The following is a 23,777-nucleotide window of genomic DNA, read 5'->3' as shown; positions in this document are numbered from 1 at the left end:
TGGGTGAAAAAGCTTTTCTTCATTTCCCCTCTAAACCTCCTGCCCCTTATCTTAAATCTATGCCCCCTAGTCATTGATCCCTCCACCAAGGGGAAAAGTTTCTTCCTGTCCATTCTATCTATGCCCCTCATAGTTTTTATACATGAGTGTGATGGAATACATTCCATTTGCCTGGATCAGAGCAGCTCCAACAACACTGAAGAAAGTTCACATCATCCAGCACAAAACAGCCCACTTGATTGTCACCACATCCACAAACATTCATTCCCTCCACCACCGACACAATGGCAGCAGTGTGTTCTATCTACAAGATGCACTGCAGGAACTCACCAAGTTTCCTTTGGCAGCCCCTTTCAAACCTGTGACCACTACCATCTAGAAGGACAAGCATAACAGATACCTGGAAAGCACCACCATTTGGAGATTCCCCTCCAAACCACTCATCATCCTGACTTGGAAATATATTGCTATTCCTTCACTGTGACTGGGTCAAAATCCTGGAATTCCCTTCCTAACAGCACGGTGGGTGTACCTACACCTCAGAGACCGTAGCGGTTCAGGGAGGCAGCTCACCACCACCTTCTCGAGGGCAAGTAGGGATGGGCAATAAATGCCAGTCTAATCATCAACATCCACATGCTGTAAATTAATTTTAAAAATCTTGTTTCATGATCAGAATTAGAATTGAGAACCCATGAATCTTTGATTTATGGAAATATAGAAAGATAGAAGATAGGAGCAGGAGGAGGCCATTCAGCCCTTCAAGCCTGCTCCACCATTCATTATTATCATGGCTGATCATCCAACTCAATACCCTTCACACCAAGGGCTATATCTGCTTCTTGAAAACATACAATGTTTTGACCTCAACAACTTTCTGTGGAAGTGAATTCCACAGGCTGACCACTCTCTGGGTGAAGAACTTTCTCCTCATTTCTGTCCTAAAAAGTTTACCCTGTATCCTCAGACCGTGACCCCTGGTCCTGAACACCCCCACCAGTGAGAACATCCTTTTTGCATTTACCCTGTCTAGTGCGCTTAGAAATATTTTGGTTTCTATGAGATTCCCCCCTCATTCTTCTGAACTTCAGCGAATGCAATCCTAACCGACTCGATCTCTCCTCATACGTCAGTCCTGCCATCCCAGGAATCGGTCTGCTAAACCTTCTCTGCACTCCTTCTAAAGCAAGAACATCTTTACTCAGATATGGAGACCAAAACTGCACACACTATTCCAGCTGTGGCCTCACCAAGGCCCTGTCTAATTGCAGCAAGACATACCTGTTCCTGAGAAGGGGGTAGTGAGCCGCCTTTCTGAGCTGCTGCAGTCCGCTTGGTACACCCACAGTGCTGTTAGAAAGGGGGTTCCAGGATTTTAACCCAGTGACTATGAAGGAACGGTGATGTAATTCTAAGTTAGAATGGTGTGTGACTTGGAGGGGAACTTGGTGTTTCCCATGCACCTGCTGACCTTGTCCTTTGAGGTGGTAGAGGTCAGGGATTTGAAGGTGCTGTCGAAGAAGTTTTGCTGAGCTACTGCAGTGCATCTTGTAGCTGGTACACATTGCTGCTGGTGTGTGTCGGTGGTGGAGGGCATGAATGTGATGGGTGGGGTGCCAATTTCTCCAGTAAGTCATCAATAAGATAATGAAATGGACAAAATGTCTATCTTAGAACTATTGAATTTATTTTACAGCTCTTGAATTGAGTAAATAGTAGATACCTCATTATAAGCAGGAAACGTGGATTTTCTATTGATGTGTTGTATTTATGTCACATTTTTAACATAATAAAACATTCAAAGGTACTTCATGGTAGTGCAATCAAACAAAATCTGACATTAGACCAGGTGATCAAAGGTTTGACCAAAGATGTAAGGGCAACACGGTGGCACAGCGGTTAGCACTGCTGCCTCACAGTGCCAGGGACCCGGGTACAAATGGGGCCTTGGATCATTGTCTCTGTGGAGTTTGCACGTTCTCCCCATGTCTGCGTGGGTTTCCTCTGGGTGCTCCGGTTTCCTCCCACAGTCCAAAGATGTGCAGGTTAGGTTGATTGGCCATGCTGAATTGCCATTAGTATCAGGGTAAATTAGCAGGGTAAATGTATGGGGTTATGGAGATAGGGCCTGGGCGGGATTGTTAATGGTGCAGGCTCACTGGGCCAAATGGCCTCCTTCTGCACTGTAGGAATTTTATCCTATGAGTTAAAGCTGGGGTTACAGCTCGAAAATAGATGGATGAAGGACTAGTTAATTAACAGGAAGCAGAGAGTAGGTGTCCTCCTCCTCCTCCGGGTACCACGCCCTAAGAAGACATTGGATTGGCGCATAACTATGCTTGGCAAAGTACTGCAGTGGCTTGGCATTGCCATCTGCAGTATGGCTGACCAGGAAACTCTCCCGTTCTTACCGCCTGCCATCAGCTGTATTGGAAGGATTTACTGGCTGATAATCAACCTGTTTTGGCTCTATTTTGAACCAAACTTCCGTGGCCATCAAGTCCTGGAGCGGGACTTGAACCGAAGGTTCTGCCCCTGATGTGGAGTCACCACTACGGTGCCATCTCCCTCGGGGTAAGGATAAATGGGTCTTTTTCAGGCTCACAAGCTGTAATTAGTGGGGTGTCCACCAGAGGACAATAAAATATTCAGAGTCTCTTCATAGATTTGGGCTTCGGGGAACTCAACCTTGGTCTGTTTCTTCTCTGTTGTGTACACTATGGAGGGCAGCACACCTCGGTGATCTTCCGGCCCTGCCCATTAAAGGACCAGCAGCAGATCTCATCGTCCAGCACGTCCTTAATGAAAAGCACTCGGCCATTGAGGCCTCAACTATTCACAATTTCTATAAATGACTTGGATGAAGGGATTGAATATCGCTAAGTTTGCAGAATGAAATCACAAAGGTAGGAAAGCAAATTGTCAAGAGGAGGAGAGGAGTCTACGAAGGATATAGGTGGGTTAAGTGAGCGGGCAAAAATATGGCAGATGGGGTATAATGTGTGAAAACATGAACTTGTCCATTCTGACAGGAAGAATAGAAAAACAGTATAATATTTAAGTGTAGAGGGATGGCAGAACTCAGAGGTACAGAGGGATCTGGGTGTCCTGATATATCAGCGTATCATAGAATCTCTCCAGTGCAGCAGAGGCCATTTGGCCTATTGAGTCTGCATCAACTCTCCGACAGAGTATCTTACCCAGACCCTCTTCCCCCACCCTATCCCTAGCCATGGCTAATCCACCTAACCTACACATCTTGGGACACTAAGGGGCAATTTAGCATGGTCAATCCACCTAACCCGCGCATCTTTGGAGTGTGGGAGGAAACCAGAGCACCCGGAGGAAACCCGCGCAGACAGTGATCTGGGACCAGAATTGAACCTGGGTCCCTGGTGCTGTGAGGCAACAGTGCTAAACACTGTGCCACCGTGCCACCATGCCACCCACATGAATCACAAAAATATAGTATGCAGGTAAAGCAAGTGATTAGGAAGTCAAATAGAATGTTACATTTATGCAAGAAAAATGGAATATAAAAGCATGGATATTTTACTGCACGGCTGTACAGGGCTTTGGTGAGACCGCGCCCAAAGTACTGTGTACACTTTTGTTCTTCTTATTAGAAAAAGGATATAATTGTTTTAGAAGCAGTCCAGAGAAGGCTCAGTCCACTCATTCCCAGGATGAAGGACTTATTGTATGAAGAAAGTTTGAACATATTGGGCCTATACTTGTTGAAACACATAAAATCCTGAGGGTATTTGACAGGGCGGATACTGAAAGAATGATTCCCCTTGTGGGAGAGACTAGAACTAGGCAGACACCAATGAAAATAAGAGCTCACCCTTTTAAGACAGAGATGTCCTCTCTCAGAGTAAATAATAGTAGTTTCATTTATTTATTAGTCACAAATAGGTTTACATGAACATCGCAATGAAGGTACTATGAAAATCCCCTAATCTCCACACTCCAATGCCTGTCCTGGTACACTGAGGGAGGAATTTAGCATGGCCAATGCAATAACCAGCACATCTTTTGGACTGTGGGTGGAAACCGGAGCACCTGAAGGAAACCCACGCAGACACGGGGAGAACGTGCAAAGAAAGCCCACCAACGCCTCTACTTTCTCAGAAGACTAAGGAAATTTGACATGTCAGCTATGACTCTTTTACAGATGCACCATAGAAAGCATTCTTTCTGGTTGTATCACAGCTTGGTATGACTCCTGCTCTGCCCAAAACCGCAAGAAACTACAAAAGGTCGTGAATATAGCCCAATCCATCACGCAAACCAGCCACCCATCCATTGACTCTGTTTACACTTCCCGTTGCCTCAGAAAAGCAGTCAACATAATTAAGGATCCCACGCACCCCAGACATTCTCTCTTCCACCTTCTTCCTTCAGGAAACAGATACAAATGTCTGAGGTCATGTACCAACCGATTCAAGAACAGCTTCTTCCCTGCTGCCGTCAGACTTTTGAATGGACCTACCTTGCATTAAGTTGATCTTTCTCTACACCCTAGCTATGACTGTAACACTACATTCTGCACTCCCTCATTTCCTTCTGTATGAATGGTAAACTTTGTCTGTATAGCACACAAGAAACAATGCTTTTCACTGTGTACTAATACACGGGACAATAATAAATCAAATCAAACTCTGTGTGGACAGTGACCCAAACTGGGAATCAAACCCAGGTCCCTGGCACTGTGAGGCAGCAGTGCTAACCACTGTGCCACCATGCCATCATTAGTCTGTGGGATTCTCTTCCTCAGAAATCAGTGGAGGCTGGGCCATTGCATTTATTCAAGGCTAAGTTAGATGGATTTTGATAGCAAGGCAGTCAAGGGTTATGGGGGGATGGACAGGAAGTGGATTTGAAACCATAAGCAGATCAGGCATGGTTTTATCGAGTTGTGGTGTTCCTAAGTCCCATGTTCCTACACACTGCTGCCTCACAGCGCCAGGGACCCAGGTTCGATTCTGACCCAAGGTCACTCTGTCTGTGTGGAGTTTGCACGTTCTCCCCGTGTCTGTGTGGGTTTCCTCTGGGTGCTCCGGTTTCCTCCCACTGTCCGAAAGATGTGCTGGTTAGGTTGATTGGCCATGCTAAATTGCCCCTCAGGATTAGAGGGACTAGGGTAAATATGTGGGGTTACGGGGATAGAGCCTAGATGGGATTGTTGTCAGTGCAGGCCGAAAGGCCTCCTTCTGCATGGTAGGGATTCTATAATTCTATGGACCCGATTTTACCATTTTGATTCTAAGTGCTGGGCAGACTTGAAACTGGGAGTGTTTCGGATCTGACTTTTAGACCCGTTCTCAGGCGCCCCCAAACGCACTCTGCCTGAAAAAATATCAGCAATTCTGAATCGCGCTGCACAAGTCTGTGGGCGGGGCTTAATGCACCCAAAATCCTGCAGCTCTGATCATCACCTCCAACTGCGCACGCGCAGAAAAAAAATGATAGAATGCGGCTCCCCGGCCACATCGCTCCCAGGCCCGATAATGCCTCCCCCTGGCCCCCACAGACATTGCTCTACCCCCACAACATTACTGACCCCCTTATCCCCCACCCTCTCTGCCACCCAGACCGATCGGGGGCCCCTCCCCCATCCCCCACACCGATCTCAGGCAGAGTGGCAGCGGACCCCCCTTCCTCCCCAACGATCTCAGGCAGAGTGGCAGCAGACCTGCCCCTTCCCCTTCACTGATCATAGGCAGGGTGGCAGCGGACGCTCCCTTTCCCCGTCACTGATCACAAGCAGAGTGGCAGCGGATCCCCCTTCTCCCTCACTGATCTCAGGCAGAGTGGCAGCAGATCCCCCCTTCACCCCCCCTCCCCCTCCCCCCACCAATCTCAAGCAGGGAGCCGTCAGATACTCTGCACTTACCGCCTCACTAACTGGAGCACCCGAATCAGAATTTTGCAGAGTATGTCTGTTTCACGCCGAATCTGGATGGGTGAATGCGGTGGTAAAGGGGGAAGTACTGGTAAGATTGGGTGTGCAGCCCATTAAGTCATTTTAAATGCATGCAAACGCATTTAAATGACTGTCCACCTGTTTCTGGCGCAGTCCCAATCGCGGTCATTTTTGGGCTTTGGCAAAGGGGGAACCGGAGCAGAGGCGGGCACAGATCACGCTATTTGCCTATGCCCAACTTTACCAAGTTTTTGAGCCCGAAAATGGGCGCAACTTGATGGTAAAATTGGCCCTATGCTTCAGTTGCAGGAAGAGCACTGCAGTACCACTTCCGACCACTTCAGCGCTATGCCTGGCTGGGCAGAAGAGTTGTCGGCCAATCTGATTGGTGCACCTTCCTTCTGAGGGCAATCGGAAGTTACGCCTATTGCCAATCAACACTCAAGTGAGTGTCAAATGGCAACAGGAGTTCAAAGGTGACAGCGGCACATTGGGCACCAACTCTTGGGATGATGGGTGCCAATCAGTCGCCATCCTTAGAATCTTACTCAAAATAAAACACCTCAAAAAATTAAAACAAGTTGCAAACAAACAACATCATTGTTTTCAAAATATTTATTAAAAGAAAACACTGAACAAAACAATTACTCAAAGATGTGCACAATGAAAAAGAACAAAATGGTGGAATCTAGCGAAGTGATCTTAAAGCACTTAACAGTTGTTTTCTGTTTGATAAAGACCACCTTTATAAAATAAATAACTGTCTACCCACCATCAGAAAAAAAAACCCAATGCACAGGCCTGAGCTGAGACACGTACATTTTCAAATCATTTTCTTAAAGCAAAAGTTTTGAAGAGTTGGATCCTGTCAATTTGAAGCTTTGGTAATGAGTGATGCATTCCCCTTTATCCAAATACTCATGTCAAACAAGGTCATTAGAACATGAAATGGTAGAAATGCGATACAATCTTCTACTCCACAAAGTGGAAGGATACTTCACAGAAACTGCTATGCCTCCAGTCCCATACCGAATTGGCCATTTTTTCATGTGTAGGCAGATAGGTTGAGTGTCAACGGCATATTGGACCATGGGGTGAATCACGACTTGGCACAATCCTGTCCTCGCCCACATGTGCAGACTTTTTACACAGTCCAACAGTCAGGAGCTGGAACACTGGCTTGCTCTCAGATAAGATCAACCAAGTCAACAAATTGCACATGAGACCTGTCCATAACATGTCATGTGTGCAGTTTCTCATTGGGTCATCAGGGGTGCTCCAGATGTTACCTTTAAACAAGTAGTTGTATTGATAAGGAGCCCATTGAAGGCAAACAGCGCCGTACAAAACATAACGCTATGGTTCTCATTTTACCAAATAACATTAAGCACCGTGACTGCATAGCTAAAGGGTTGACTTAGATAAATGCAACTCAATGTAAGTACTGGATTACAATGGAATACAGACAGGACAGTGATTAAAAATGCAGCTGCTGATCTATGATGTGCAGTTCATTCTTAGGAAACCTCCAGCACATGCAATTTTTCTCAACAAATCACATACCTTACAAGACCGCTCTGTTCAATGGGTCCTGCTAGCTTTGTGCCTTTGTGATGTTGGTTGAATTCAGATCCTGTCCCAAAGTACGAAAACTAACCAAAGTCAAACTGATTTGATTCAGAGAGCGATGTTACTATTGTGCGAACATGTCAGTTCTAGTTATCTATAGCACTTTTTTCTCTTGTTGGTTCATAACATGTGATGCAGAGTATGGGATGATTGCCACGGCTGCCAGAGGCACTGCTGCACTCTTACAGAAAGACAGTAAGTAAAACAGGAATTCTCTCTGTGTTGGGGGCTTCACCGAGTCAAAGAGGTGCAGGATGATCAATGAGGCCACGATGCAACTTAGCCTGAAGCTGAACTGCTGGCTCCTCTTCCCTTTGCAGCTTTCCATGTAGATGGGAGAGTTGAGGGCCAATCCCAATCCAAACAAGGCTCCCATGTTCCTGACCAGACTTGCGAAGGGAGTGCTGTCGATGTGGACCCACTCTGCCCGGGTGCACCATCTCTGGGCTTTCTCCACGGACCACAGCAGGTCCACTCCCAGTACTTTCAACAGCAGGTAAAAGCCCAGAGCGAAGGAGAACAGGAAGAGAGTGATCTTCAGATACTGCTTGAAGGTTACGTTGTAGATTGCATTAATTCGACCAAATGCTTCGGCCACAACCAACCCTGAACACAAAATAGTACAAAAGTTAACACAGTGAATACAAGGGCCAAGAAATGGTTGTCATGTTTTGATACTAAATATACATGGAACTCTTCTAGTTATTGACATCATTCACAATGAAGGCCATTTGAGAGATATCTAAATTTGATAGCTTATGCTGAACCCAGTTGATCTCAAATTAGCTATTGTCCTCTATAGCAGTAAAGACTGTACTGATGTAATATCTTATCACATTGGTCAGAAAGATCGAACTATTCTCTGCACACTGCAAGTTACTTTGAACTACTTTATCTATTCTTGTGTAGGCCGACACTTGGAGCAAAAGAACCCACAAACATCAATGAGATAAATGTCCAGTGTATCTGTTCTTGATGCTATTAACTTAATCTAATAAAACAAATATTAGGGAAACGTTATATTTGGTTCGGTCATGGATTAAAGGCTAATTGGATCAGAGTAGTTAGAGATAATGAAATAGGCAAAATGGCTACTAGGACCAAGCATCAGATGACAAAAGCAACTAATTAGAATAAAGAAGATGTACAAATAGACGTTCTGGAATATACTTCTAGTTTCATAATTTTTTGAGGTCAGGCAAACCTTTGGAAGAGCTTTGCATCAGGAGGTTAAAGAATTAGGATAAGCAGGAGGCAGTGGTGTAGTGGTATTGTCACTGGACTAGTAACCCAGAGGCCCTGGGTAATGCTGTGGGCACCTGGGTTCAAATCCCACCAGGGCAGATGATAAAATTTGAATTCAATTTTAAAAATCTGGAATTAAAAGTCTAATGAAACCATTGTCAATATCAGAAAAACCCATCCAGGTAACTCATGCCCTGCAGGGAAGGAAATCTGCCATCCTTACCTGGTCTGGCCTACACGTGACTCCAGACCCACAGCAATGTGGTTGACTTTTAACTGCCTTCTGAAATGGTCGAGCGAGATGCTCAGTCCAAGGGGCAGTTAGGAATGGGCAACAAATGCTGGCTTAGCCAACGACGCCCATATCCTATGAAAGAATAAAAAACCAGTTGGGATGGTCCAGGGGGAAACTAGGCTCAATGATTGATTGGGTGGCTATGTTCTCTCTGTTCTTATTTGTAACAAATGGTTGCAGCAGTTGAGTCTTGCTGAAGTAAAACACATTCTATTTTTAGTCTTCTATTGGCATATGAATTATTAAAAGTGACTTAGTGAGCTCAACACATCATTTACTGAGTAAAAGCAATGGGTAGCTGAGTCAGAGAAATCAGAGAAGGGCCTGTGTTCAGTCCCTAAACTGTGCTGAGTTGACTGACGTCAGATGGGACGCCATTATGAGTTCTACAGTTGGCGTCCTGTGTTAGAAGAGAGGTTATATTATTGGCCAGGGTTCCTGCTTCTGGTCATTATCCAATGACCCCCTTGGGTGGCACGGTGGCAGTGGTTAGCATTGCTGACTCAAAGCGCCAGGGATCTAGATTCAATTCAAGCCTTTGGTGACTATCTGTGTGGAGTTTGCATGTTCTCCCCATGTCTGCGTGGGTTTTCTCTGGGTGCTCCAATTTCCTCCCACACTCCAAAGATGTGCAGGTTAGGTGGATTGGCCATGATAAATTGCCCCGTAGTGTCCCAAGAGGTGCAGGTTAGGAGGAATAGCGTGGTAAATATGTGGAGATATGGGGATAGGAAGAGTGTGGCAGGCCTGGGTAAGATGCTCTGTCAGAGAGTCAGTGCAGACTCGATGGGCCAAATGGCCTCCTTCTGCACTGTCGGGATTCTAAATGCTCAAAAGGACAGGATGGAGCTCAGTTGCGATATGGTCTTTACTTAAAGCTCATTGTTCAGACTCACAAGTTAAGAATGGCCACTTGAGCTAGATATTAATGTGTTTTCAGCATCCATGGAACCCTCCCCCAGCAAGGAGTTCACAACCTCAGCAAAGGAGAATGGGAGAAAACTGACAATGAGAAGGAGAGAAAACCATCTTATAAAACCAAGCTCTCGTCATTGGACTAAGCACAAGAAAAGCCCATAGAACAGACATGTAAGTTATCTCTTGAAGTTCTATCATCCCAATTCTCTTGGGAGTTCTTGGGGTGGCATGGTGGCACAGTGGTTAGCAGTGCTGCTATCTCTTGGGAGTTCTTGGGATTAGCTTAGGGGTTTTTAAAAAAATAAGAGCGGCATGGACAAGTTGGGCCGAAGGGCCTGTTTCCATGCTGTAAACCTCTGTGACTCTATGACAATCTCTTGGGAGTTCTTGGGGTGGCATGGTGGCACAGTGGTTAACAGTGCTGCCTCAAAGTGCCAGGGACCTGAGGAGCATTTAAAAACATCCTGAGAGTGTGGTAACGCAAAACATTTTTTTTCTTAATTGTAGCGAGGATAAGTAATTTCAATTATGAAGCTATTACCACGGTGGCCAAAATAATTTTACCAAGTTAACCACTGTAGCCAAGGAGACAATGGCCTGGAAATTCCATTCCTTGGTTCAGGGAGTCGCACCCGGGATGTACCCCAGAAATTGCACCGGGGGCCCCCCTGGAGATCCCCATGTAAGGACTGCATGGCAGTTTCCTGATAAATTCATTGGTAATTACCCTGCATCGGAAACCATCCAGTACTCTGATTGGAGACTCCTGATGGTTCTGACTCTTTAGGAGAATAATTACTCAGGAAAAGTTAGAAGGATTAAAACCACTTCTCACTCCTGGTGAACTATACTAGTGATCCCCCACTGGGTCCTCTCCTGACTACAGGCCCCATCACCCCACCAGATCTCCTGACTACTCCCTACCCACCACCACCCCCTTGCCCCCAGCCTACCACCCACTCCCCATGACTACCCACTTAACTACCCCACCCAACCACAGACTACCACCCACTCCCCACGGTTACCACCCCCCTCCCCCCCACCCCTCGACTGCCCTGAGATCCCCTTACTGACCACTTGACACCCTGACCCATTCTACCCCTCTACCCACCCTAGACTCCACCCAACCCATCTCATCCACCCCCCCTCCCCCCGAACCATCACACCCCACCCCACCCACTTACCTTCTCAAAGTGACTGGGACCTTAAAACCTTAAGCTAGGGCCGTATAAAGGAGAGCCTGGTTTCACTTTCCCATGCTACTCTACTGTACAGTAGAATTCCTAGCATTCTGTACATTTCTCAGCAGACCCGAGTCAGAAGGTCAGGAGAGAATCTTGCAGCTCCAGAAGGAGCAGAATGACAAACTGACTGTGATCACAATCTCTTAGGAGTTGTTGGGGTGGCATGGTGGCACAGTGGTTAGCAGTGCTGCCTCAAAGTGCCAGGGACCCGGGTTCGATTCCCGGCTTGGGTCACTGTCTGTGCGGAGTCTGCACGTTCTCCCTGTGCCTACGTAGGTTTCCTTTGGGTGTTCCAGTTTCCTTCCACAGTTTGAAAGACGTGCTGGTTAGGTGCATTGACCATGTTAAATTCTCCCTCAGTCTACCCAAACAGGCACCAAAGTGTGGCAACTAGGGAATTTTCACAGTAACTTCATTGCAGTGTTAATTTTAGCCTACTTGTGACATTACTAACAAAACTTTTAAAATAAACTTTAAACTTCTGGCCCTTTAATTAAATACTGGTTATGTTTCGTGAATCTAAGCTTCAACATTTCAATCTGAGCTGTTCTCATACGATCGAGTGCACAATATCATGGGATCATAGAATCCCTACGGTGCAGAAGGAGGCCATTCAGCCCATTGACTCTTTGACAGAGCACCCTAACCAGGTGATATCCCTGTAACCCCACTTATTTACCCTGCTAATCCCCCTGACCTACGCATCTTTGGACACTAAGGGGAAATTTAGCATGGCCAATCCACTTTAGCTGCACATCTCTGTGCCCGTTTAACAGAGGGTGCTGAATAGCTTTAAATAAACAGAAAGGTATTTTGTACAAGAATCATAGAATAGTTACAGCTCAGAAAGAGGCCCTTTGGCCCATTGTCTCCGTGCCAGCTCTCTGCAACAGCAAATCAGCTACTTCCTACAAACGGCACAGGTCAGATATTGCGGTCTCTCAGTCACACAGGAAGGATTCCTAAATACTTCCACTGACCTGAAATGACCCCGAGGAAGACTTGATGTGGAAAGTGAGCAGCCAGAAACACTCTGGACGCACAGACAGAGATCTGAATCACCCAGAAGGCTCCCCATAGTAAAGCACGCAGACACCTGAAAGAGTGAAGGCAGTGATGTCAGCAAGTAACAACATAACACCATCATTAGGATTTAACTGTGCATACTCGTAGTAAAGTGTCCAAATAGCAGATATATTACCAACATAAATTGTTCTTGTCAAACAACAATGCTTCACCAATCATTGAATTATAGAATCTCTACAGTGCAGAAGGAGGTCATTCGGCCCATCAAGCCTGCACCAAAAGTAATCCCATCCAGGCCCTATCCCCATAACCCCACATATTTACCCTGCTAATCCCCTGACACAATGGGGCAATTTATCACGGCCAATCAACCAAACCCACACATCTTTGGAGTGTGGGAGGAAACCGGAGCACCCGGAGGAAACCCATGTAGACATGGGGAGAACGTGCAAACTCCACACAGACAGTGACCCAAGACTGGAATTGAACCTAGGTCCCTGGCTCTGTGAGGCAGTAGTGCTAACCACTGTGCCACCGCGCCGCCCAAATGTTCAGCTTTACTCTCTGATCATGGTGTTATTAAATGCCTCAGGTGTATGTGGTTGGCATAGGGGGAGGTTGCGGAGGCAGGAATTTCATCAATTGAATAAACTTAATTTCCAAGGAAATTGGTATCCATTATCACATCCTTCCCTTTGTACCTTAGAAATAAACCTGACCTACTGTGTACTCTGCAGTTTGACATCTACCCACTTTCCAGAGCATGCAATGTTTACCTACCAAATATGTGGGTCTCAGATCATGAGCAGCCTTGGTCTGTCGCCTGTGTCTATGGTCTGTGCCAACTAGGAAGCTGTTCTGTACCCATTTTTGATTTTGTATGTAGTTTATTCTATGTTTTGTTTAAACATTAGATTGGAATGAACAGTGGTTCATCTGGCCAGTTCCAAAGTTTGAAAATGCCTTGCATTTACTTTCTTAAGATTTATATATATTTCTATCTTTCTTTCTTTCTCTCTCTTTCTGTCTTTCATTCCTTACCTTTCAAATTGGGATGTCTGATAAACAACTCACAAGTGGGAGTATTTGTGGGAGTATCTAAGTGTACCTGTGCTGTTAATCTGTTTATCTGTTAAGTTAACCACTACATTTGGACTATTAACTGTAAAGCCGCTCTGAAGGCTTTATTTGATTGTGGCCAATGAATGTAAATGGATTTACCATGTAATAAGTTGTAACAAGCACTACCATATTTAAATAAACATTTTATGGCATTCGTAAAGGGAAGATTGATAGGATTAGATAACCCTAGACCGGACTTCACAGAATCATAGAATCCCTACAGTGCAGAAGAAGACTATTCAGCCCATCGAGTCTGCACCGACCACAATCCCACCCAAGCCTTATCCCCGTAACCCCATATATTCACCCTGTTAAAAATTTAATTAAAAAGTTTTTTAAAAGAAAAAGAAAAAAGCTGGGTGGCATAGTGGCACAGTGGTTAGAACTACTGCCTCACAGCACCAGGGACCCGGGTTCAATTCTGGCTTCGAGTCACAGCCTGTGCGAAGTTTGCACATTCTCCCCGTGTCTGCATGGGTTTCCTCCGGGTGCTCCGGTTTCCTCCCACAGTCCGAAAGATGTGTGGGTTAGGTTGATTGGCCATGCTAAATTGACCCGAGTGTCAGGGGATTATCAGGGTAAATATGTGGGGTTGTGGGAATAGGGCCTGCGTGGGATTGTGATCGGTGCAGACTCGATGGGCTGAATAGCCTCCTTCTGCACTGTAGGGATTCTATGAAGTCTGGTTTAGGGTTATCTAATGCTATTAATAACCTGTGCAGCATGTTTTGTAAGCTTACCAACCTCTACACAATGAATTAATTGTTCAGCTTCTGAACATACATTCATCTCTTTGTCTCTGTCTGTTAAGCATATGACTATGGTTCAATTTATCACCACACCTCAACATCTTTCATATCTCTTTAAGACCTGCCCTGAACTTTCTTTTCTCGAGTGTAAACTTCTCCAGTTTTTTGGAGGCTTTCTGCATAACTCAGGGTTCAATCAAATTTAATTGGACTCCTCCAATTTTAGAGATTTACGCCGAAAATCTCCATTCTCGTTCGCAGCTGGGGTTCTCCAGTGCCGCTGAAAGCGAACGGAGTTTTGGCTGGAATGCCAAATTCTCCTTTCTCATTTGCAGCGTGAGGGGCCACGGATGAGATCGGAGAAATCCTGCCCTTAATGTTTCACAGACTCACCAGTTTTGGATGCAGTGCTGCTTATTCTGAAGTGTGCTGGTCAGAAAGGCTGTCACCATCACGTACCAAACCCCAGCTGATCCCATCGTGTGGCCTGAAGGGCTTCCTGAAACGGACAAGATTTGGAGTCATCAGCAATGATGGAAAAAGTCAAACATGCACTTCTTGAAGACTTACAGTTTCCAGTATTTGCAAGTGTGCTGCTCTCTCATTGGCTATACCCATTGGAGTTTAGAAGAATGCGAGACGATCTTACATAGAAATGTACATAGAAAACCTACAGTGCAGAAGGAGGCCATTTGGCCCATCGATGTCCGCATCGACCACAATCTCAATCACCCCCTATTCCCGTAGCCCCACCTATTTACCCTGCTAGTCCCCCCTAACACTAAGGGTCAATTTAGCATGGCCAATCAACCTAACTCGCACATCTTTGGACTGTGGGAGGAAACCGGAGCACCCGGAGGAAACCCACGCAGACACAAGGAGAATGTACAAACTCCACACAGGCAGTGACCCAAGCCCAGGTCCCTGGTGCTGTGAGGCAGCAGTGTTAACCACTGTGCCACCCCTGACATATATTGAGACATCTTATTGAGGCATATAAGATTCTGAGGGGGTAGATACTAAAAGGAATCTTCCATTTGTGAGGGAGACTAGACCTAACAGATACAGTTCAAGAATAAGAGGAATGAAAGCAAAATTCTGTGGAAAGAACTCAGCAGGTCTGGCAGCATCTGTGGAGGAGAAGTGGAGTTAATGTTCTGCATCCATGTTTCCCTTCTACAGAAATGTAGAGTCAAATAGACTTGAAATATAAACTATGTTTCTCTCTCCATAGATGCTGCCAGACCTGCTGAATTTATCCAACACTTTCTCTTTTTACTTAAGAATCAGAAGGGTCCTTTAAGGTGGAGATGGGGAGAATTGTGTTTTCTCTCAGAAGAGAGAGTTGGTCTGTAGAATTATCTTGTCCAGTGGGCAGTGGAGGCTGGGTTATTGAAATTATTCAAGGCAGAATTAGACAGGATTTTTGATTGACAGGGAAATCAAGAGTTTTGGGAGGCAGAGAGGAATTTGGAATTGAGACCACAATTAGATCAGCCATGATCCTATTGATAAATACCTGGCCCTGTTTCACAGGTGATGGGGTATTGCTCTAACACAGGAACAGGTGAGTTGCCATAGTAGGAAGTTTCATGAACCCACCAGTAAGGTCTCTGTCCAAATAATATCCTGAAAAGGAAAACAAAGAAAACATAGTTAAAGAAAAAACACAGGTTTAATTATACATATATTTTCATTTCCAGTAACTTCTGGTTTTCACTCAAAAGAATCGTCAAACTAATGCAAAACAAGTTAGAATCAAATAACATGGAACATTTGCTAAACATTTACACTGGAATATCTAAGAAATGCTGATAAGAACTGCTTTTTCAAAGTATATGAGCTGAACTCAGCAGTAGCAAAGATTGTAAAACTTAGGAACTGAGTACCTCCTGTTTACTGACTCCTGATTGTAGAAAGGTTATCTTGGAATGTTGCCCTGGTCTTGTTAATTACTGATCGCTGTTTATTTGTCCCATAAAATATCTTCTAATCAAGTGTATCTACATCATGTCACCACTAAAGGTTACTAGCTAAAGTTAAATGGCACCAAAAATGCATGGCTACATTTTTGCTAGGGTTTGGGAGCCTAGCACACATTCAAGGATGTTGCAGAGGAACGGGACATTAAAGATGGGGTAGTAAATTTCAAAGACAGAGAGGTGAAGGATTAATTTTTCAAGGAGAAAGGTAATGTCAGGTTTGAAGGAGAGGAGGGCAGCACCTGAAGAGAGAGCAGCATTAACACTATTAGCTAATGTGGGAACCAGAAAGAGAAATTGTGTAGTCAGCTTGAGTGGGAATAGTGGAACAAGACTCAATCCATTCGCCCATTATTTCCAAATTTAAAGACGTGTAGGAATAAGAGAAGCATACTTGATCAACAGGTGGGAGGCACAGTGATTAGTACTGCTGCCTCACAGTGCCAGGGACCCGCGTTCAATTCCGGCCTCGGGTCACTGTCTGTGTGGAGTTTGCACCTTCTCCCCGTGTCTGCGTGAGTTTCCTCCGGATGCTCCAGTTTCCTCCCACAGTCCGAAGATGTACAGGTTAGGTTGATTGGCCATGCTAAATTGACCCTAGTATCAGGGGGATTAGCAGGGGAAATATGTGGGGTTATGGGGATAGGGCCTGGGCAGGATTGTGGTCGGTGCAGGCTCGATGGACCGAATGATTTCCTTCTGCACTGCAGGATTCTAGATTCTAAGTTATTTGTTTAAATATAGTACATGATGCATGAGCTCTGGGTTTTATATTTCTTTGGGTGAACAATCCCACATCAACTTCTGAACAAAATGCAGCCTACATATTTGAAGAATTCCTCTTCAATTGAAGCGGTGGGCATGAACATAACAGAAAAGTCATCAAGGTCTGTATTCTTCCAGTTGCATACGAGAATACAAAGTGCAAACATACAGCACCGTGGTTGGTTCAGTACTGAGCTAAAGGTCCCGACTTGTATCCTTGACCTTGATTATATTGGCTGCTCACTGGAGGGAGTCTAACGCGATGATTGCAATGCCCCAGAACTAAGCAACGAAACGACCAACCAGAGTACATCTTGGAAAGTACTCATGTGTAAACATCTGATGAGAAGGGGATTGGATAGTGATGCACCCTGTGGTTGATTTACCTTTTCTACTAAGGTGCAGCCCAGGGGAGGTCAGCATTTGCAGTAGAAAAGAGGAGAAGTTTGATGGAAGATACAAAAATGTGAATCCTTCACTTGACAATGGTCCCCAAAGGTTCAGCTGGTTAACCCTTTGAATAGCTGAGCTAACCCAGAAAGGGTCCAATGCTCGTTGAGGCTAAAAGATTGCACAGTCAATTCCACTAAAGTGAAAATTGAACCAAGTTTGTTGCTGGTTTTGTAAATGGGAACATAACCAGCTGTATTCTATTTCTCGGAAATGTTAAGGCAATTTTTGAGATTTTGTAGGTAACAAAAAAAATATATATAATTTTATTCTCTGAGACTCACCATTTGAAGATGAGGTTGAGCCAGTCTCCAATGACTGCCACCCAGATGAGTTTGATGCCCACCGCCTCACACAAGTGGAACCAGATGGGGAAGAAAACAAAGAAAGTGTTTCTCAGGTCAGCGGCGAAAGAAATAAAAGTGAACCAGCTCTGGGAGTCCTGGTAATTCTGCTGTAGATACTGCACCAGTTCAACCCCTGAGCTATGGAGCAGGTCCATCCCAGTGTCCATCCTCTACACCTTGCAGAGACTTCAGGTAACCTCTCTTGTAGCCTGTCCCTCTGCAGGATTAGCTCTCCTCTGCTGTGCTGAGTGGATCCGTTATATACAGGGATAGCCAGCTGGATAATGCGCACACAGCGATCTTTGGACTCAGAAGCTGGGCTCGCAGAGTCAACGAACAAAGCAAGATCATGTCAGGCTGACGCAAACATGTTTGGATACCTATTAGCTTGAAAAACACCCAAGTCATTGAATTTATTGATTGAGCTAATAAACAACTGGAGAGGAAGGATTAGAGTGTTTTTAACATCATTGCACTTCACCTAATGTAATTTTAGATGTGGTGACAGAGGTCTAAGTCTGAGCAATTTTTGAAATAAAGTCAATTAACTATAATATTTAATATATGTATGCATTTTCAAACAGAAGCAAGTGAGCTTTAACCCTGCAACAGTTGGGATTTCCACTAATAGCACAGAAGCATGTTAAATTACTGAGTAAATATTCACAAATAGCTCTCATCAGTGAGCCAACCTGTAAAGGTCATGCAGAGAGACAAGATCTGTGTGAAAACCGGTGTACAGACTTTCTCCTGTGAAAAGAACAGACTGCAAAAATGTTTTTTTGTTTAGAAATGTGTACTTTTTCTGTTAGATGGTCAAAGGATTCCGTTCTGATTTAACCATAAGGCCCTTAATTTGCATAAGTCTGTAATGCATCTGTTCTCTAACTGAATTTTTTTAGCATTTTACCCAGTTCTCAGGAATTCACTAATCATTACTCACAAAACGACATTGCACAATGTCTTAGATAAAGCGAAATGAAAGAAGTTTCCTCAGCGAAAAATCCACCTTTGCAGATGTTTGCAGAGATTACAGAAGGTTGCAAGAACATTAGACCTTACGACCACAAGATATAGGAGCAGACTATTATGTTGACTGTTTATGCTATGGATTGCAAAGAACATTAACCGATTATTTATCAAATAACAAAGTTTTCATATCCTTCTGCCTTTTACAGGAGAAATATTAAGGATACACGTTTTGTCCTCTCTTATAAACTTTGAGTTTGACTTACCCACTCACCTTTGATTTCTCTAAGAGCAGATTCGACATGATTCGCCGCAAATGTTTAAAATTTGAGAGGCCAAAGTAAAGTTCAAAATGCAGTTATAATATGGATACATTAGTCTAGAGTTATTAAAGTTCAAAGTTTATTTATTAGTGTCGCAAGTAGGCTTACATTAACACTTCAATGAAGTTACCGTGAAAATCCCCCAGTCGCCACACTCAGGCGCCAGTTTGGGTACACTGAGGGAGAATTTAGCATGGCCAATGCACCCAACCAGCAAGTCTTTCAGACTGTGGGAGGAAACTGGAGCACCCGGAGGAAACCCACACAGACACGGGAAGAACGTGCAGACTCCGCATGCTGACCCAACCCGGGAATCGAACCTGGGTCTCTGGCGCTGTGAAGCAGCAGTGTTAACCACTGTGCCACCGTGCCGCCCAGGGGACCCAGTTTGAATCCTGCCATGGCAGATTGTAGGATTTGAATTTAATTTTTTTTTAAATCTGGAATTAAGAATCTACTGATGACCGTGAAACCATTATCGATTGTCGAAAAAATCCATCTGGTTCACTTATGTCCTTTAGGGAAGGAAATCTGCTGTCCTTAGCTGGTCTGGTCTACATGTGACTCCAGAGCCCTCCACTACCCTCTGAAATGGCCTCACAAGCCACTCACTGCAAGGGCAACTGGGAATAGGCAATATATGCTGGCTAGCCAGGGACACCCATGTCCCACTAATGAATAAAAAAAATTATTAGTCAATTAAATATATCTAACATGTAAAAACTCTTAAAACTTTTGTGTATTGCTGCAGAAGTCTGGAAGTGAAGGAGAGAACTGCAGCATAGTCTTTTGGTGCTTTTATTTACACATTGCAAACATACAACCAACCACAGGTTCCACATGCTCTCATTTGTAGTGAATCCCCACTTGTTGCCCACCACTTAAATAAAATTATAAACTTAATTAGTATTGAATTAATACTGTGCACCTAATATTACTGAACTCAATTTGAAGAGAATTCTGGAATGGTTGCAAACAGGCCCAATCGGTGCAACCAATACCATCTTTGCTAATTCAGTCGATACTTGGCCAGTTTTGTGGGTTAAAGTTCATGGAAGTTTGATTTACGCTCTGTTTAACTTGCATTTCAATTCCTTGATCTTTTAAAAGCTGGTTTGGCCAACTTTGGGATAATTGGTCTGGTAAAACCAGCCCAAACTAATTGAAACGCAAACCAGCCCAAACTAATGGAAATGAGGGCGGCATGGTGGCACAGCGGTTAGCACTGCTGCCTCACAGTGCAAGGGCCCAGGTTCGATTCCCGGCTTGGGTCACTGTCTGTGCGGGGACTGCACATTCTCCCCGTGTCTGCGTGGGTTTCCTCCGGGTGCTCCGGTTTCCTCCCACAGTCCGAAAGACGTGCTGGTTAGGTGCATTCGCCATGCTCAATTCTCCCTCAGTGCACCCGAACAGGCACCGGAGTGTGGCGACCAGGAGATTTTCACAGTAACTTCATTGCAGTGTTAATGTAAGCCGACTTGTGACACTAAGAAATAAACTTTAAAGAACATTAGCTGAGTTTCTGGAGTAATAGCCACTAGGCCATCACCTTCCCTTGATTTTGAACATTGTTGAAAAGGGAGCCATATTGCTAAAGCTTTTTGTCGTATTCATCAGGACAAACACAAGAATACCAAATTCTGTTGTGACCATTTGAAATTTGGAGGGGACAATTCATCCTGCCCTTTATGTTTGTGATTATGCAAATAAGTTTGAGCGGGAATTTGAGTCATACTGTGATTTTTTAAAAGAGCGCGATTTTAAGAGTAATTTGTATCCAGATTATTGAGAGTGTGAGAAACAAAGTCTGTCCCTTATTTTTAATGATTAATATTTATTACCTGTTTTATTGCTCACACCAATTCCATGTTGTGGGGGTGAGGGGTAGGGGAAGAGGCAGGGTGTGGAACAAAATTCCTTCTCTTGATAACTACTATAAAATTAATTGTGTGCACAGGAACAGTCAGCATGAAAACTTATGGAAGCAGAACAGATTAGACCAGTCTGAAAGTCCAGAAAGGATCATGCATCACTTGAGTGCACATACCCCACAATCCCATCTTGCATACGGGCCAATTTTCTTTCGAGAATTAACAACAGGTGATTAAGCGCAAGGTTATTTTCCAATAGTTATTAAAAGATGCTTCAGCCAAACACAGGCCAGCTTATTAAGTGGCCTGATTGAATACTCAAATTAATTGACTTTCTCCAAAATTTGTTTTTTTTAAAGTATGAGTCAGTATTTTGAGATCAATGTGATTGTACCCCAATGTTTTTCCTTCCATTTTCTCTATTTCCACTCCTGAGCCCACCCTCAATAAAGCCCTGGACCCATGCTGTACTAAATCAAAGGGTTTCCCGCTGTATTAACTAGGTTTGGTGTTTCAGTGGGTAGCATGTCTACCTCTGAGCCAGAAGTCTCAAGTTTAAGTCCCAGAAATAAACTTGTTAGCCAAGGAAAGTGTTTTCATAATGCAGCTGTGGTAATGTGGCCCCTTTAAGGGGGCAATCCCTGAGTGTCATGTGATTGGGCCGGACTCTATGGAGAGCCAACGCGGGAAGCCGAGCCAATCGAGAGCATGTCCGGGATCAAGGAGGGACCTCAGTTGGAGCCACGGGAGCAGAAGGTGTAGCCGTGTCTTTGGTTCTGTCTGACCATTGCTTGCACATACGTACTTATATTGTTGTTAATAAACCCTTCTTAAGTTGAAGTCACGAATCGCTCTCAAGTTATTAAAGCGGCCAAACAGGTTGAGAATCAACTTGCAAATCCTTCAATGTTGCCAAAGGAAGGCGGTAAGAGTGGGAGAGATTCCTGGTCGGCCATGTGATGGAAAGAAAGTTGGAGCCTCGACCATCACTATTCATTGCTCCGGAATACAACACATGTTGCCACAGCAACTCGAACATCTTGGGGGGCCGGTTTGCTATATTGGCTGAATGGCCCGAATGACTAGCAGGAGCAGCAGGGGGCTCGATCTCTGTTCCTGCTGGGGTGACTTCATGGTAAGGGTCATGGCACTGTGGATCAGACCTGCCTTTGGGCAGACAACTGAAGGAAAGTCAACTGATGGTCAGTTGAAACATTGTGAGAAAAACGTCGGTAAACCTGTGAGGTCAACTAGTGAAAAGAATGGAGTCATGCCATAATGGGATTGCCATTCTTAGAAGATTCTAGTTTAGTACTTAGGTGGAATCCAAAAAAAAAATCATTTATTTTCCCACAATCACACAATTTCCCCTCCTTTTTGGGGGGGATATTTGGGGAAGTGGTGGAAGGAATCCAGAGCTAATTAGCAGCCCATTGAACCACATTCTGAACACTCCTGTGGCCAACAAGTCCTGGTGTTGGACTTGAACCTTGCATTTCTGGTCCAAAGGTAGGGATGCTACACACTGTGCAGCAAGACCTTCCAATCGACTGGGGGCTTCAGTTATTTACAATCTATATTAATGACTTCAATGAAAGAAGTCTCACAACACCAGGTTAAAGTCCAACGGGTTTATTTCGAATCACGAGCTCTCGGAACACTGCTCCTTCATCATGTGAGTCACCTGATGAAGGGGCAGCACTCCAAAAGCTCGTGCTACCAAATGAACCTGTTGGACTTTAACCTGGTGTTGTGAGACTTCTTACCGTGCCCACCCCAGTCCAACGCCGGCATCTCCACCTCATGACTTAAATGAAGACACTGAGAGTGATGGATCCTAGATTGTTGACATTACAAAGCTGGGTGGAAATGTGAGATATGATGGGGACACAAAGAGGCTGCAAAGAGATAGGGACAGATTAAGTGAGTGGGCAACAGGATGATGGACGGAGTATAATGTAGAGAAGTTTGAGGTTGTTCACTTTGTTAATAAGAATTGCATTGCAGAATATTTTTTAGAAGGTCTAAACTAGGGTTCACTAGATTGGTTCCTCAGATCAGAGGATTGTCCTAGAAGTGGGGGGCGGGTGGGGGGAGGGGGGGGGCGGGCGGGGGCGCTGAGTAAATAGGCTTATAGTCTCTGGAATTTGGAAAAATAAGAGGTGATCTCATTGAAACAAAAAAGACTTGACAAGATAGACACTGAGAGGCTGTTTCCTCTGGCTGGGGAATCTCTAACATGGGGGGAACAGTCTCAGGATAAAGGATTGATCTTTAGCGACTGAGAAGAGGAGAAATTTCTTCATTTGGAGGGTTGTGAATCTTTTGGAATTCTCTATTCGAGGGGGTTGTGTATGCTCCATCCTCTGAGGGAATCAAGGGATATGGGGAGCAGGTGGGAAAGTGGAGATGAAGGAAAATATCAGCCATGCCTACACTTAACGGTAGTGCAGATGTAAACAGCAGTATGAACTATTCCTTCTCCTAATTTTGTTCAATTATCTATCACAACGAAGGTCCCACACACATCTTGGATAACGGAAACTAATAAGCAATTGAAAGGTTCTCTACTTAGTCTCCTCATTCCAATTCTCTTCCCATACCTAGTGGTGCACTAAGGCAGCTATTTCCATAGCTAATAATTCTCAAAACAAGTCACTAATCTGTCACGCGAGGCTTATAGCTTGAGGGGCACCACTCCACATCAAACATGGCTGACCAGGAGTCTCTCCCGCTCTTACCACCAGCCATCAGCATGTTTGAAGGATTTTGCAGGTTGACACTCAACCTGTTTGGCCGTGTTATGAACGCACCTTCTTTGGCCATCAAGTTCTGTGGTGGGACTCGAACCCAGAGCTTCTGGCTCAGAGGCAGGTACACAACCCAGTGCACCACAAGACCTCCACTTAGTCT

At 44.7% G+C, this 23,777-nt stretch overlaps 1 protein-coding gene across 1 annotated transcript; it reads right to left on the bottom strand.

Annotated features, from left to right (window-relative positions):
- Window positions 1-7,059: 7,059 nt before the first annotated feature.
- LOC144500703 (glucose-6-phosphatase catalytic subunit 1-like) lies at window positions 7,060-17,949 on the bottom strand. The gene is made up of 5 exons (XM_078224037.1): window positions 17,639-17,949; window positions 15,677-15,786; window positions 14,551-14,656; window positions 12,241-12,356; window positions 7,060-8,164 (listed from the first exon to the last, which is right to left on the bottom strand). The coding sequence occupies exons 1-5, from the start codon at window positions 17,866-17,868 to the stop codon at window positions 7,653-7,655; spliced, it is 1,074 nt and encodes a 357-aa protein (XP_078080163.1). The 5' UTR covers window positions 17,869-17,949; the 3' UTR covers window positions 7,060-7,652.
- Window positions 17,950-23,777: the final 5,828 nt, after the last annotated feature.

Source organism: Mustelus asterias, chromosome 11, assembly GCF_964213995.1.
Source record: "Mustelus asterias chromosome 11, sMusAst1.hap1.1, whole genome shotgun sequence".
NCBI lineage: Eukaryota > Metazoa > Chordata > Chondrichthyes > Carcharhiniformes > Triakidae > Mustelus > Mustelus asterias.
The sequence above is the reverse complement of the archived record's forward strand: the minus strand, read 5'-3'. Positions and strand labels throughout refer to the sequence as shown.

What these genes read in the sequence shown, in the direction of transcription:
- LOC144500703 (XM_078224037.1), bottom strand. Translation starts at nt 17,868, where the DNA reads ATGGACACTGGGATGGACCTGCTCCATAGCTCAGGGGTTGAACTGGTG. An exon ending in CAGCACTGCATCCAAAACTG is followed by an intron (nt 12,357 to 14,550) that starts GTGAGTCTGTGA and finishes TCACTCTTTCAG; the next exon opens with GTGTCTGCGTGCTTTACTAT. An exon ending in CTTCCTCGGGGTCATTTCAG is followed by an intron (nt 8,165 to 12,240) that starts GTCAGTGGAAGT and finishes TTTTGTGTTCAG; the next exon opens with GGTTGGTTGTGGCCGAAGCA.